Source organism: Nestor notabilis, unplaced genomic scaffold, assembly GCF_000696875.1.
Source record: "Nestor notabilis isolate BGI_N333 unplaced genomic scaffold, ASM69687v1 scaffold11202, whole genome shotgun sequence".
In the NCBI taxonomy this organism is placed as follows: domain Eukaryota; kingdom Metazoa; phylum Chordata; class Aves; order Psittaciformes; family Psittacidae; genus Nestor; species Nestor notabilis.
The window spans coordinates 47,426-63,249 of record NW_009917011.1 but is presented as its reverse complement, the minus strand read 5'-3'; the positions used below and the strand labels follow the sequence as shown (position 1 = coordinate 63,249).

The 15,824-nt window shown below is 49.0% G+C and overlaps 1 protein-coding gene across 1 annotated transcript; it reads left to right on the top strand.

Moving 5' to 3' along the window:
- The first annotated feature begins 6,925 nt into the window (after positions 1-6,925).
- F2 (coagulation factor II (thrombin)) lies at positions 6,926-14,569 on the top strand. The gene is made up of 14 exons (XM_010024880.1): positions 6,926-7,019; positions 7,943-8,106; positions 8,932-8,956; positions 9,163-9,213; positions 9,634-9,739; positions 9,845-9,975; positions 10,190-10,486; positions 10,828-10,941; positions 11,214-11,340; positions 11,799-11,966; positions 12,286-12,459; positions 12,617-12,795; positions 13,792-13,862; positions 14,281-14,569. Exons 1-14 carry the CDS (start codon positions 6,941-6,943, stop codon positions 14,422-14,424), a joined length of 1,830 nt encoding a protein of 609 aa, XP_010023182.1. The 5' UTR covers positions 6,926-6,940; the 3' UTR covers positions 14,425-14,569.
- The last annotated feature ends 1,255 nt before the right edge of the window (positions 14,570-15,824 follow it).

The window sequence follows — 15,824 nt, the reverse complement described above, 5'->3', positions numbered from 1 at the left end:
CAGCAGCAATCGTACAACCCCAGCGTTCACTCACCCGCCGTGTTTGTGCAGGGGATGCCGATGTCTCCAAGGTGGTGGAACCACAGTCCTGCTGAGGTTAGGAGGCTGCCCATGAAGCATTTCCACGGGCTTCAAGAAGAGGAAAGCACAGCTTCCAAACATGAGCCATGGCAAGCCAAGGTGCTGAGGGCTGAGAATAAGCTCCTCAAGACCATCTCAACCATTAAGGCCAATGTCAGGTGCAAGGAAGAACTGACAGGGCTGCGAATCATAGATCTGCAACAGAGAAAGAAGCAGAGATGGGGCATAAAGAGCCATGTCCAGGAGACCTGGGTCTGTTGTCACCTTCAAGTGGGGGGTGTTCCGGCAGCCCAGGTCCCCCACCAAAAGCCCTGTCCCAGAAGGAGGTGATCAAGCGCAGGTACCACTGCGGGCAGTGTGGGAAAGCCTTTGTGCAGCTCTGCCAGCTCAAGAAGCATCACTTTGTCTGTGCTGGACACAAGCCCTTCCTGTGCGCAGAGTTCAGAGTGGAAGCACTGTAGTTCAGAGGAGAGCTTCAAAGCCCACGTGTTGGCCCACCAGGGCATGTGGCCCTTCCAGTGCACCCAGTGTGACAAGGCTTACCGCACCAAACGAGACCTGTGGGCATCATCCAGGAAGGGGTGGGCTTCAGGGCAGTTGCAGAAGTGGTGGAGGTTGAGACTGGGATCTTACTATCCCCACCTGCCCTGATCTCCTTCTGTGCTTATTAAAATGGGGTGAAAGAAAAACCAACAAAACCCCTAGCTCTCTTGTCTCCGTGGCAGCAAGGGCTGTGGCTCAGCCCCAGGCAGAATTAAGCAGTCTTGGAGGTAACTGGCTATGTACACGTGGGTCTTTTTGGTAGCTGCTCCTTGGAGCTATGAGCCTACACACGCCACATGCCAGGCCTGGTGCAGGGAGAGCACTGGCTGTTGATGGGAATAACTCCCTGGAGAAGATGCCCACAGTGTTAATGAGCAGGGCTTGTGCTCTGCCTCCATTAGGGTGCCAGTGGGTGACCGCACCGTGGGGAAGGCAGGAGGAGTCTCAAAGCAGCAGCTTGAACAACGCCTTCTGTTCAAGCCTTTCCTTTAATTAATTGTTGCTCTTCAAGCACTTACTCTTGGAGCTCCGCAGCACTTCTGATCATTTGAAGGGGATGCTGATTGCAGCCATTGCTGGGAAGCAGCTTCCCAAGTGTTAACAAGGTGTCTCTGATGTGCGTTTTTGAAGAGCATTTCTCACAATTAGCAGAAGCAAAGTCCTATCTTGGAGCTAGTGCTGAGTGTTCCTTGTCCTTGCTTGCTGTCAGCTTCAGGCTGTATGGTGACTGGAAGGTCTGTCTGAGGACGTGAAAGAATAGCTTCACGTCTTGCTGTACAGTGCAATTTTCACTGTCCCCAGCTGCAGGCTCCTCCCCTCTCCAGGTAAGGGTTCAGTCTTGGTACGCTCAGAAGATTTTGCCTTTCCCCTCCACATTCAAGTTGGGTTCATTAATCTATTCCCCTTCTTCTTCTTCTCCCATTAATTGCTTCCTCTCTTCCATATCTTTCCTGCTCCTGCACCAAAAGGCTGAAAGGCAGCACCATCACAACTATACCCCACTATTCCCACTGCTCCACCCTCTTCAGTGCTCATTTGCCAACTGGGTCCCATCTCAGAAAGGAAGCACACAGTTCCCAGTGCCACGCGAACTTGGCCTCATAGGAAGAGATGGTCAATACCAGACCTGGTGGAGGTCTTTCAGACTTGCCCACTCTGCCCTCCCTGTTACACAGACACTGCTTTCATCTGCTGCATCCTCAGTTGTAGCTATTCTTGCTCTCTGTCTTCCACCTCTCTAACATTGGCAGTTCCCAAACAAAGCTTTGTTTAGGGGCTTAAATTCTTTGGACTTCTAATGCGCACTGGGGAATCATCAGTAGTACAGATCCCTTTTGGGGTGCTATGAACACCGTAACAATCTGAAAAGCTGCTTTTTGCAGTTTCTACAATCAACTGTTTCTATAAACTTTTACAACTGGTTTGCAGACAAGGAGCTGGAGTCAGACCCAGGACACTTTGATGTGAAGCTGGACGGTGAATTCAGCTAATAAACCTTTGGGTGTCCTTATTTTCAGCTCTTTAAAGTGAAGGGGCAGAGGAGCTCAGCCTGTGCCCTGGCTGCTGGGACACACCAGTGGGAGCTCAGGCCTATGGGGGGGCTTGTATTTGAAGCTGAGTTTTCAAATATTGACACAGCTGCAAAGTGTTCTCGCTGGAGCTGGGCTCGAGGGCGCGTTTGAAGCGTGTGCCCTCGGTCACACAGGAGCCACGAGAGCAGCGGGAGCAACCGGGGGAACAGAAGTGGAGAATCCAGGCCCCTAAAGCCTCATCCGCTGCCCTGTGACTACCTGCTTTAGTCGGAGAGAATAGGAGAGAAAGAGGAGGAGCAATTATGAGTTAGGTCTTCGCAGAATGTTCCTCACCGAACAGTTGATCTGAATAGGTAGGGGCTGGGCTGTGCTGCGCTGCACGTACCACTTGGCTGCAGGAGAATCTTGGCCAGCTAATCCTGACTGAGGAGCCCACAGGTGACTCCCACTGGGCACCTGGTGCTGATGCCACCATTGTGTCTATCTCAGGTTGCTTGTGTGACAACCTTTTGCTTGGTAGCAAAATGATGAAGTTCTCTACTCCTAAGAAAGTCCTATAAAAGCCCTGAAGACCACGATGCTGGTGAACCTCGACATGGATGGGATCTATGCAGCGTGCCATGGCCTGACTAGACACCTCTCTGATGCTGTACAACTTGGTTTTTTGCAGCATCGAATGGGGATTATATAATGCTATACCCTTTCTTGTGTTATGTCCACTAAATGGTATTAACACATTATGGGCTCTGAGTGCCTTTTTTACTGGGATCCACAGCAAACTCTTGCACCAGTGCATTACATCTGGTGTAGCTGGCAGGATCCTGGTGAGAAATGCCTTACTGGAATAAGGATGGTGAGGAAAAGGATGAATGCCTGGTCCCATACACTGGCATGGGGAGCAGTTAGATGCTGTGCTGCATTATAATGCTGATAATCATTACGCTTTGGGGCAGCAGATCACTTGGCTGGCTGGGGACAAGCTTAACCCTTAGAGCTTGAGGCAGCAAGCACAGAGCTGTCCTGGCTGCCAGGGCTTCACCAAGGCTTCACCACTCTGGGGCAATGAGTGCGCAGGTCTGTTGGGTGGTTGTGGTCCTTCATGCTGGCAGGAATTCACCAGGTATCAGGCATGCACATAAACTTCAGTGTTAACACTTAAACCTCACACATGGCCAGGGTTCAGCCCTTGGCCAACTTGTGAAGTGGCTTAAACCTGCCCAAAGTGAACGAAAAGGCTGCAAGGGAAGGGGGCAATTCTCTGGGTCCTGAGGTCCTCCCTGCTCAGCAGCTCCTGTATCCTCAGGGACAAGGGAACCCCTGTGTGAGGGGATGGGGATTCATCCTTTGTGATTGTATCCAAAGTGTTATAATGGGGGATCAAATTCTAACTCACTTCAGGAACATATTCAGGAATACCCCAACTACTGAACCAGGAAACTATCTGTCATGGAGCAGATGAAGGCCCAAGAAAACAGGTCAAGGCCAAACCCTCAATACTCTGGAAGTTGGAAAAGTGGTTACATAGGAAATAAGCAATTGCCAGAGGCTTTCTTCACTTATGAGTAAACTCACAGAGAGAAAGAGATCAAAACTCCCAGATGTGTTGAAAGCCATCATTCTGGGAGGATAAAGACAAGAATCTTAACTCTAGCCCTAAAAGCACATTACAGAACAAGAAAAGGCTACAGTGTAAAAAGCCAGCATCTTTAATTACTAACATTGCTGTAAGAGACCAGAACGGGCTGGAAAACATCCCAGGATGTAGTGAAAATCTCTAATTACAAAGCAAAACCGACGTAAAGAAATAGTTGAAACTTAAGTGATGGATGTAACCTTGAGTAATCTTGAGCTAAAAGGTTGCAGCAGTTAGTGTTAGCAACCTAATGGCCCTGGTGGGTGGGTTTGTCCTGTTTCATAGAGGGAAAGAAGAACAGCAAGTGGAAAAGAAGCAGCCAGACGTAGTGACAGGATGGTTGGTCTCAGTAAGGTTTACTTTAAAGTGCATAAGCAACACAAGGAATGTAGAATGAGAAGTAACATTAAAGGAACACGACATAGGTAAGTACTGGAGGATATTCATACCTGTTCGATAACCAAGCTTAACTGCTGCGTTCCACTGTTGCTTAAAGTTAACTTTACACAACACATGGAAGGTGCTGACACCTTTCCTTTGAAGGAAAGGCAAGAAGGAGTGAATAAAAAGTGACTGAGGATATTGGAAGTTCTTATGAAGGGAAATATTCCAGTGATCTATGTAACAAGTTAAGAAGGTACAGACCAGTGCTGCACGTGCCACTTGGCCACAGGATAAACTTAGCAGCAAAGCCTAACTGGGGAGCCTGTATCCTTTATCTTAGAGTGAAGCTGCGTATTTGTATGTGAATATCCTTTTGTTTGGCAGCAGAAATGACAAATAGAGTTGTTTACTTCCAAGAAAATCCTATAAAAACATTTATGACTGTGACACTGGTGAAATTCACCACAAACACTATCTGTTCTGCATGGCATGGGATGATGCTGCACTGCTTGGTGTTCCCAGCATCTGAAGGGCTTAACATTATCTCATGCTATCCCATATCCCATTTTGCCTTCTAATATTATCCTCAACAAATTGTATTTTAATCAATACTTTGCAGAACCTGGGAGCCTTTCTTACTGGGATGCACAGGTACACTACATCTCCATAAAACACAGCAATATCTCTCATCACTACAACTGGGGAGTGGGCAGCAGTCTTCCTGCAGTGGTATTTCTTCCCTGCATTCACATCCATAAAGTCTTGCTCAATTATAGAATCCCAGACTGGTTTGGGTTGGAAGGGGCCTTAAAGCTCATCCAGTCCCACCCCCCTGCCATGGGCAGGGGCACCTTCCCCTAGGGCGGTTTCCTCCAAGCCCCTGTGTCCAACCTGGCCTTGAACACTGCCAGGGATGGGGCAGCCACAGCTTCCCCGGGCACCCTGTGCCAGCGCCTCAGCACCCTCACAGGGAAGAACTTCTTCCTTACATCTAACCTAGATCTTCCTCTTTCAGTTTAAAGCCATTCCCCCTTGTCCTGTCACTCCCCAGATGTCTTGCTGGCCCCCTTTAGGCACTGGAAGCTGGTCTAAAGTCTCTCAGAGCCTTCTCTTCTCCAGGCTGGACAAGCCCGGCCCTCTCAGCCTGTCTCCATAGGAGAGGTGCTTATGCCTGCTGAAAGCAGCCCTGAGGTCACTCGTCCCACCTGCAATGTGAGACCAAACCCAGATTATCACATAAAGCATAAAGAACCTGTCCTTGCCGCTATCCTGCCCGAGAGCTGAGCAAGACCCTCTGTTGCCTCCTGGGCTCCCTCACACACGGGCCCGTTGTGCCCCCTCCCACAGCAAGCAGCAGCGGTGGTGGCTGCTGTGTGAGATGGCAGCAGCTCTGATTTCACCGCTCCTCCAAAACCTGTTTATGCCCCGATGCCTCTTGCCTGTCCCTGTCTGCGCCCTCTGCCTCAGCACTGCTTCCCCTGCTAAACAGCACGGGGTGTTTCTGGGGTTGTGCTGGATCCCACACTCCTCCATCCAGGTCATCTCCACCCAGGGCCATTCCTAACGGTGTCTCTCCAAAACCCAGGGGTGCGCTTGCATGAGGAGGCACGCTCAGGTGAGGGAGGGAGGGATGAAGCCTCTGCAACTGCTCTTTGTACCAGTGGCCACAGAGTCATTCCTCAGCCATCCTAATGCTAATATTTGCACTCCTTCAATGGAGATAAACATTACAGCTGGATCTGCTGCACAGAGGCAGAGCACAAAACATGCTCCCTGCTGGCAGAAAGCACTTTGGTGCCATGAGGCAGCCCCTGGGACTCCCCCCACCCTGGTGGCTTCTCACTGCCAACTTCCTGCTTGATGCAGGAATTCCTAGAGCTTTTCCAGCTCTGGTAGCCTGTTCTAGACTCACTAGCTGATGTCCTGGCATCCAAACTATTCCTGCCTCCCTGTTCCTGGAAGCCCCTGTTTTCCTGGCTGGCTTTGGGTGTGCTCATCAGAGCTTGCTTCCTTTTGGATGTACTTCTGTATGTTCCACTGGGGTGGGAGCACAGACTTCACGCTGCTTCGCCCTCCTCTACTCCGCTGGGAATTGCAGCGCGGTGGGAAGTTTGCACTGCCCATGGCACCGCTGACCTAGCGGGAGGAAAATTCCACATGAGCTGTCTCAGGCGCCCCAGTTCTGCTCCTTGGCACGGGCAGTGGAGAGGGGCAAGATTTAAACTGCAGGGAGAAAAGACAACTGCGGGGGAAGAGAGGTTGGGCTTGCAGCTAAAGCCAGAAGGATTGGGAATGGCTCGGGAGCTCTCCAAGTCTTGCTGCGTGCGAGGACACCAGAGTACAGCTCTGAGAAGAGGCAGCAGCAGGGACCTGAGCCTGCGATGGTACCAACTGCTCCATCTTCCAAGGGAAGAGGAGCAAGCTGCTCTGGATGGGGCAGAGACCTCCCTGTGCCCTGGGACAGGCCTGTCCCCTCACTCCTTGTGCCATCTTCCCTGTTAGGAAATGGGATGCTAATTTTGGTCCTATGGGGATCCAGGGATATTTCACTTGGCTTCCACCAATTACGTAAGAAAATGAAGATGCCCCTAAAGGAGGAAGAGATGCCAAGAGAGGAGGGATAAGAGGAGCCTCAGTCCCACTGTCCCTGACACACCACGACCTCTGGAGTCCTGTTTCTTCATTCTGGTTCAATATTAACCCAGCGGGGCTGTGACTCCGCTTATCCTGCTCCCTTTGCATTCCCCTGCGGCCGGGGCTGTGCAGCATGGCACGCCACACAACCAGCGCCCTGAGGGGCCTGCTCTTGTCCAGCCTTCTGCACCTCGCGCTGAGCCAGGCTGGAGGTAAGACACAATGGCACAGGGACAAGGACGGTACCAGTGGGGGACAGGAGAAAGAGGGATGGGGTTATTTCTATCCAGGAGTTAAGGCAGCAGCAGGTTTTCTCGGTAAGGCAGGAGGACCTTGTAAAAGGCTGAAGTTGGGAGTGAAAGGATGCTGAGATTGGAGGGAGCACAGGGCTTTCCTGCCAGGGAGGATGCAGCGCATCCAGCGGCTGATGACAGCAGCTCAGTGGATGTTGTGGATCACTTGGGAGATGGTGGGGAAGGGGAATGTGGCTCAGTCCAGGACCATGTGCAACACAACTATGGGCCTTTCTGGGCCAGGGTTCCTCAGTTAACCCGGGTGGCTGCAATTCCCCATTGCCTCCACAGCTCTATCTTATCTAGACTTCAGGTCATACGCAATATGCTGCCTTTCTGCTCACTGCTGCTTTTCTCTTATCAGTGCCTCAAATTCATCTACCTTTTCTCAATATGAGGTTAGGCCCTCTCTGACCCACTGCTGTCTGTGGGAAGACCTGTCTCCAGGTCTCAAATTAGGGTCTCTGACCACGAAGGTGGAACCACGCTGTGACTATTGCATTGGTCTGAGGTTGGCAAGACAAAAACACAGCGCCTGGCAGGGAGCAGTAACAGGCTCCAAGCAAACAAGCCTCGACCTAACTGTGAATGAGCAGAGCAGCTTTGCTGAGGACAGCAGAGGATTCCTGTCACTCGCGAGCCCTGACAAGTGGAGCATAGAGAGTCCACTCTGATCATGAGGTGCAGACCTGACAGGGCTCCTCATCTCCATGTGGCGCTGGCGAGGCTGGGCTGTGGGATCAGCACATCAGCTGGGTGTGGGTTGTGGAAGCTGGGAGGGAGGCGAAGGGACCCCTCCAGGTGCGAGCACCCCTTTGACTGGCAGCGTTCTGACCCCGTAGTTTTCCTGGAAAAGGGGCAGGCTCTGTCCGTGCTCAAGCGCCCGCGACGCGCCAACAAGGGCTTTCTGGAGGAGATGCTCAAGGGGAGCCTGGAGCGGGAGTGCCTGGAGGAGACCTGCACTTACGAGGAGGCTTTTGAAGCCCTTGAGTCCACGGCTCAGACGGTACGTGTGGGGCCCCAGGCAATGCTCAGGCTTTGTAAGGGAGTTTTCCTCCTGCAGCCACTCCAGGGAATGTAGCTCAAAACTCAGGTTCCTTTCCCTCCCTCTCTAATTTAAGCGCGAAGTGATAGAGTCTTGTTATCAGTCCCGAATTGCATCTTCCACTGGTGCACATGGTGCCACACGCATTTGAACTGCCCCAGTCCCAGACGCTCCTCTAAGAGCTGGCTTAGCCACCAAACACCAACTGCAGGGGCCTTAAGTTCCTTTGAGCTGAAGCTTTTGCAGCATCCTTCCTGGTTTCTGGCTTCCAGACTCACTGCTAAATTTGTTCTCCATCGTTTTGGGATTTGCTCCTACCCCCAAGGCTGAATTCCACACCCAAGACTACAACAGTACACAGATAACCAGGAGCCTGAGCCAGCAAGGTACAAGCTCTGTGAAGCATTTCTACAGCACCCAGCCCCAGGCTGCACAGCAGAGATGTATCTCCAAAGAGCTGAGCAACACCTACATATGATCTGCCTGTGGCCTCACAAGTTCTAGGTTCAGCTCCTTGGACTCCTGCACTGGAGCCCAGGCTCTGCTTCCTCTGCAGGCTGATGAAGGTTGCAGCATCTTTGGTCTTTTTAGGAACAAAATACTCTTGATTGTTGAGGCTGATGAGTGGGAATGTGGGTTTACATCAGATTGTTTTGTTGGACTCTGTAGTAACTGGTATCCACAGAGCTTGGTTAGTCCGTTCCATGTGTGGCGATGGGGGCATGCAAACCAGCAAGTGTCTCTCTACACTTAAATACATGATTTTTTATTCTTTTCTTTCTGCAGGAGGCATTTTGGTCAAACTACCAAGGTGAGTCCCTCCAAGTCCTGCAGGTGCTACACCATCCCTTAGGATGCACTGTCCAGCCTGGAGAGGTGGCTCCCTACCCCCTTGCAAAAGCTCACTTCCCAGGACAGAGCACTTGTGTTTTGTCCCCAGATGATGAACTGATTCAAACTATGATGCTCATTTGGATTCCTTCCATATAATGTGTTTGTTTCTTCTCATTTTGCTAGTATGTCAGGGCCAGGGACAGTCCAGGGCAGTGATGGATGCTTGTCTAGAAGGTAAGAAACTCATGTTAAACCTCAGCTCCCAGGTACAGTGAGTGCCAAGAACTTACTTCTTGCAGTTTGTAAGGAAAATACCATGATCTAATGTTGGTGAAGCCTCTGATTAGAAAGAGAAAGAAGAGGGGGGGAGCTTGCAATTCCTTTCTTCCTCTTTATGTACCCACTAACCATTTCACCAAACAGCATGAGGTAGATACCCTTCTTGTGATCCAGTCCCCAAGGCAACCTCTCAGCAGGGCTCTGACCTGCACCCACAGCTAAAGCAAAGTACAGAGCCTCAGGGCAATGCTTTTCCCACCCCATGCAGGGAATGCCTGTGCTGTGCAGGCTCAGACATGCAACAGAAGTTAAAGGGATTCATGGGATGGCACCTCTGACCTTGACAAACAACATCCATTGCTGGGATTTTGACAGGTAACTGCTCTTTTGGGCTGGGCCACAACTATAAGGGGACAATCAGCTACACCAAGTCAGGGATTGAATGTCAAGTATGGACAAGCAAATATCCACATATACCAAAGTAAGTTCATCTCCCACATACCCCTCTAAACGGTGCTCCAGGGCATGCATGCATGCATCTTCCTTCCTTCCTTTCCTTCCTTCCCTAACCAGCCTTTTCCCACAGATTTAATGCCACCATTAATCCCAACCTCATTGAGAACTACTGCAGGAACCCAGACAACCACTCAAAAGGCCCATGGTGCTACACCCGAGACCCAACAGTGGAACGGGAGGCATGTCCCATCCCAGTGTGTGGTATGTCTCAGCTCTACACCCCAGAAAACCCCCCTCTGGCACTGAGACTGGCACTAAATGTGCCGAGGGGAGAGGGTTAGGAGGGAAGGATCTTATATGAATAGATGTCTGCAGAGTAGAGGGATGCCCCATGGACTAAAGGGACTCCAGTGCTATTTGCCAAAAGTACTGAGTCCAAAGTGTTGGCTTAAATCACAGCTCTCTGTTTTCCCAGGTGAGGAAAGGACAACAGTTGAGTTTACTCCACGGGTCACACCAGCAGCCCCAGTGGAGCCCTGTGAAGAAGAGAAAGGGATGCATTACACTGGGACCCTCTCAGTCACTGTGTCTGGAGCTAAGTGCCTGCCGTGGAACTCTGAGAAAGCCAAAGAGGTGCTCCAAGGAAAACACATTGACCCAGAGGTGAAGCTGCTGGAGAATTACTGTCGGAACCCAGATGGAGATGATGAGGGTGTCTGGTGTGTCACAGATGAACCACCCAACTTTGAATATTGTGACCTGCACTACTGCGGTGAGAAGCCTGCATTGGTTTGGGTAGGCACAGGCAAACAACAGCAGGATGTGTGACTAGGGTGAAGTGCTTGGCCTGGGAGGCATAGACAAGGAATGCACCATCCATGGGGAAGTCCTGTGTGTCCAAGTATCACACGTACTAACCTGCTGTACATGCACAGAGCCATTACATCTCTCAGGTGTTCACAATGGTGGGCAAGTAGCATTAGGAGCAGCAGTGTTTTTAAAACAACACTCCTCCATCAGACCTGCTGTGTGTGAAAGGGAATACTCACATTGCTGGTAATCATGGAAGCTGCACTAGGCCTTTTACCATGGTGGTCTTTCTGTCTCTCTCAGACAGCTCGCTAGAGGATGAGTATGAGCAGTTGGAGGGAATCTCTGGCCGCACAACCCTTCCTCAAGAGTTCAAGACCTTCTTTGATGACAAAACTTTCGGTTCAGGAGAAGCAGGTGAGCCAAAACTCCAGATACAGCATCACAGTTTGTAGAAAGGCTGCAGCTTCTTCCCACAGGGCAGTCACTGTTCCTCAGGGACACCAGCTTGCCAAGTGCTGTCAAGTTCCTTGAAGCACCCTCAGAAGTCAATCTCCAGGTACAACCATGGAGCTAATAAGTGCTTCCTGCCCAGGCTCTTCCAGCTTAGCATGCTGACTGCAGACAATGTTCCCCACTGTGAACCAGGGTTAGGAACAAAGCCTGGTGACCTGGGTTTTTGTTTCCAGACTGTGGCACTCGTCCTTTATTTGAGAAGAAAAAGGTAACGGACAAAAGTGAGAAGGAGCTGCTGGACTCCTACATTGGAGGCAGAGTTGTCCATGGGGATGATGCAGAAGTTGGCAGCTCTCCTTGGTAAGCATTATCTTGCCATACTCTTCCGTAGGGAATTGTGTCTTACTTCCCTTCAAGTGGGGGAAATAAAAGGGCTCTCCCACCTTAGGCAGCACGCAAGCATTATGGCTTCTACTTAAAGCTTCTCCAAGTGGTTGATAGGGCACTACTAACCAGCTGGACAGAAGCTCTCCTCTTGAGCCAAGTGTGCAACCATCTGGGAAAGCAATAGTGCTGGTGGGTTTCATCCTCGGCTCTTCCTCTTTCCAGCTTTGCTGCAGCAGAGAGGATGAGAAACCTCTCTGGGTGAAGGAAATTGGGTAAATGGCCCACCACTGAACGTGCTGGTCCAGGGAAGACTTGCTAGAGCCACTTGGCAGTTCTCTCTGTCAGTATAGCACAGTGCTCTTCCTGCATGACACTAAGACACATTCAGCCAGCCACATCTGTAGTCCTGCTAAGTCTTCCTTGTCTCTCAGGCAGGTGATGCTCTACAAAAAGAGTCCTCAAGAGCTGCTGTGTGGTGCCAGCCTCATCAGTGACAGCTGGATTTTGACTGCTGCTCATTGTCTTTACTATCCACCCTGGGACAAGAACTTGACTACAAATGACATCTTGGTGCGGATTGGCAAGCACGTAAGAGCAAAGTAAGAGCCTGGATGAAGTGAGAGTGATCTAGCTTTCCTCTTGATGAGCTACAATGAGATTGGGCTATCAGTCAGTATCCAAGGAAACACACATGGCCAATGTGACATGCCTGTCAATAATGGGATCTAACAGAGCTGCCATTTGCTGCTCTTGCTGATCCCAAAGGTTAAAGTGAAAGGGAGGGCAGAAGCATGCAAAGGTTGGAGGGGTGCTCTGGTGTAATTGTCTCAGAGGATACAAAGCACCTGAGGGTATCATGAACCCCAGAAGTCTCAGTTGCTACTGTACAGTGAGTTCTTCCCTTCATGACTATTTCAGGTATGAAAAGAATATAGAGAAGATTGCTCTATTGGATAAAATCATCATCCATCCCAAGTACAACTGGAAAGAGAACATGGACCGAGACATTGCACTCATGCATTTGAAGAGACCCATCATCTTCAGTGACTACATCCATCCTGTCTGCCTGCCTACCAAAGAGGTTGTGCAGAGGTGAGGAGACTGTCCCACAGGCCTAAAAATAAAGGTCTTCCTTTGGGCCTTAGAAAAAGACAGAAAAAGATGCATTATTCAGGCTATTTGCAGCAAGAGAGCCAGGCAGGAGAAAGCTGCTCAATGCATTTGATTATACTCACATTTCCTTCCCCAGGCTGATGCTGGCAGGTTACAAAGGGCGAGTAACTGGTTGGGGAAACTTGAAAGAAACATGGGCCACCAGCCCGAGCAACCTGCCCACAGTTCTGCAACAGCTCAATGTGCCCATTGTAGGCCAGGATATCTGCAAGGCATCCACCAAAGTTAAAGTCACTGACAACATGTTCTGTGCAGGTAAGTAATACTGGATACAGTAGATTATATATGTATAATACTAGTGGATTAGTTAGGCATGTGTGAAAAACCTAATTCCTCATGTTCTGTTAAATTCCTTTCTAATAAATTTGAAGATGTACATATCTACACATAAGAAAGAGTATTTCTTCTCTATATCATATACTGTTTAATGGACCCTTTACAGCTGTCCTTTCTCTTCCAAGCTGAGCAGCATTGATTTAATCTTTCCTCATACAGAAGGCTTTTTGTACTTGTGAATCTCTGTACCTTCCTAAGTCTCTTCGGGCACTATACTCTTTTGGAGACGGAATAGAAGTAAACACAGAATTCAAGATACAAAGAGACTCTGAATTTATGTGCCAGTTTAATACTTTCTGCTGTATTCTTCATTTGCTTTTAGGAACTGAGAGGGCCTGCACAAATTTGCAATGATTGAGTTTGTGCTGCTTGTATCTAGTAACACAACTGCTTGAGTTCGGATGGAAGCCAGTTTCCTACCAACAATACACTGTTCTTATGGTTTCTTTTGCTAGACCAGGTTGGACAGGGCTTTGAGCAACCTGGTCTAGTGGAAGGTGTCTCTGCCCATGGCAGGGGGTTGGAACTATATGAGCTTTAAGGTCCTTTTTAACCCAAACCATTCTAGAATTCCATGATAGACAGCATTCATAAAACATAGCACACTACAGAAAAGGGGAGATACAGGTGGTGGGAAAATGAAGAGATAGCATCTAGCTCATCAGGAATTAAAGTGAAGTCCCTTGCCTCTTCATAGCAAGGCTGTAGGAAGTCGGTTGGGGAAGAGAAAGAGTAGAGCCTGCAGAATGACACAAAGGTGGAAGTGAGGATGGCAATGTGTCTCCATAGTAAATACAACAAAAGAACAGGGTACATGGAATATTACACACACAGAAGCTTGTAAGACAAGAGAAAGATGGCCAAACACCAGCCACTCCCCTGCAGTCAAATGTCCAACATTCTTTCTGCCTGTAGGTTACAGTCCTGAAGACACAAGGAGAGGAGATGCCTGTGAAGGGGACAGTGGGGGACCTTTTGTAATGAAGGTATGTTCAACTAGTTCAAGCTCATAAAACACACACAGGTATGTTTGTGCTATTCTGAACTTCTACAATAGTCTAAAAAGCAGCAGCAGAGTTGGAGACTGCTCGAGTACCTGAAGCAATGCCACCTCATGCCCAAGCTGAGCAACTGAGATGTACCCTGCAGTCCAGCCCCACTTCTGTACTGAAGTTCTGAACTGCTCAAGGTCTCAGCACAGAGAGATCAGCTGCAAACACACAAGTGATGACCAATTCTTCCTTAAGAGGTTTAAGAGTAAAGTTACTCCAACAAGCTGGTGTCTAGTAGATGACAGTCAGCATTCCAAACCAGTTTCCATCACTAAACAGGCTGGGGCATACACAAGGCATAGACCTCAAAGTATCTTGCTCCTTGTGCCAATCCCATTTCTCTTTGCTTTAGAATCCAGATGACAACCGTTGGTACCAAGTGGGAATAGTTTCATGGGGAGAAGGCTGTGACCGAGATGGCAAATATGGATTTTATACCCACGTATTCCGCCTGAAGAAGTGGATGCGAAAAGCCATCGAAAAACATGGGGGATAAAATAAGCATTACCTTACACTTGCTCTTGGTTTTCCTACAATGCTCCACTTCCTACAACAGAAGCATAGAAGATCCTGAAGTAAAACAGTAACATCCTTACAGCTCAAAAGGAAAGTATTCCCTCTTGAAAATAAAAAGTTCTCAAAACCATCTTCTTACATTTGTTTATGCTGATTTGAGTTGCACTTGAATCTAAACCATCACAGTAGCCAGGAGTACCAACAGAATAAGAATGGCACCAATTGCACTGCTGATTACCAGTTGTGCTTCAAACAAATCCTCCTCCCTCCCATCAGCTATTGTTATCAGCAGATTTTAGACCTCAGACGGCCTTAAGCCAGTCCCAGTAAGCACAATGGTGCCCCCAAGCACTGTCCATTTCCCCCCTTCAAGTCAACTCATTTTCTGTTCTAGAAGTAGAGCCAGGAATGCACCGGTGATAATCACCCTATGGTAACTGTGGCATTACACAAAACACCAATACCAGTGTCAGAAGTAAAGCAATTAGAACCTGTTTTGAGGACAGACCTTGTTCTCAACTACAATAACAGACATTACCAGCACCCCTGCTCCCAAGGATAGCATCTTCAGAACTTACAGATGCCAGCTGTATGAGGCTTATCCTACAGAGGAACATGGGCTTGAATACATTAGGTGGCACTCCATTACTTCCATACTGTATGGCAGTAACTTTCTACGTGGCAGGTGGTGCTGGGTCCTCAAAGTGCATTTTCCACCTGCAATGCAAGATTCAGAAGGAAACAATTCATACACACTGTCCAAGGGCCTCCAGTGAAGCAGCTGCACTATACTCATTTGGTTGCCTTCTAAAGCCTGTTGAGGGATCACTCCCCCAAAATCTTTAGCTCTTTCACTAACTTCTCGTTAGCAGCAACTCGTGGCACTGAGGACCCAGCAGTAAATACGTATTTTTGACTAGCCAATTTGTTCAGCCCAATTTTCTCTTAAAGTAATGATGAGATTTGGAAACTCCCCTTGCTCCCTATGACACCGTATTCCTGACCTCATTCACAGTGCCATAAAGTCACAGAAACAGGCAACAGCAGAACTTAGTTGTGCTTCATATTAAAGTGTATTAAGCAACAGAGTGACTGTGTTTAAGAAGTGAGAGGTAACCATCAGAAATCAGTTGGATATAAATGAAGTTATTGAGCAGTTACTATCCGGCCACATCCCTGAAGATGGCTCATTTAGGAACCAACCTGAACACAACCCAATTTGATTGCCCAAAGCAACCATAAAAACAACTTCTCAAATATACCTGAAGAAAGAAACCTCAAGAGCTCCAGCTCCACAACTGTGTAAATCATTGACAGCCACAGGCATCGGGCACCGAAAATGTTTATCCCTTCTAACGTTTACATGTTTAGCCTCACCCT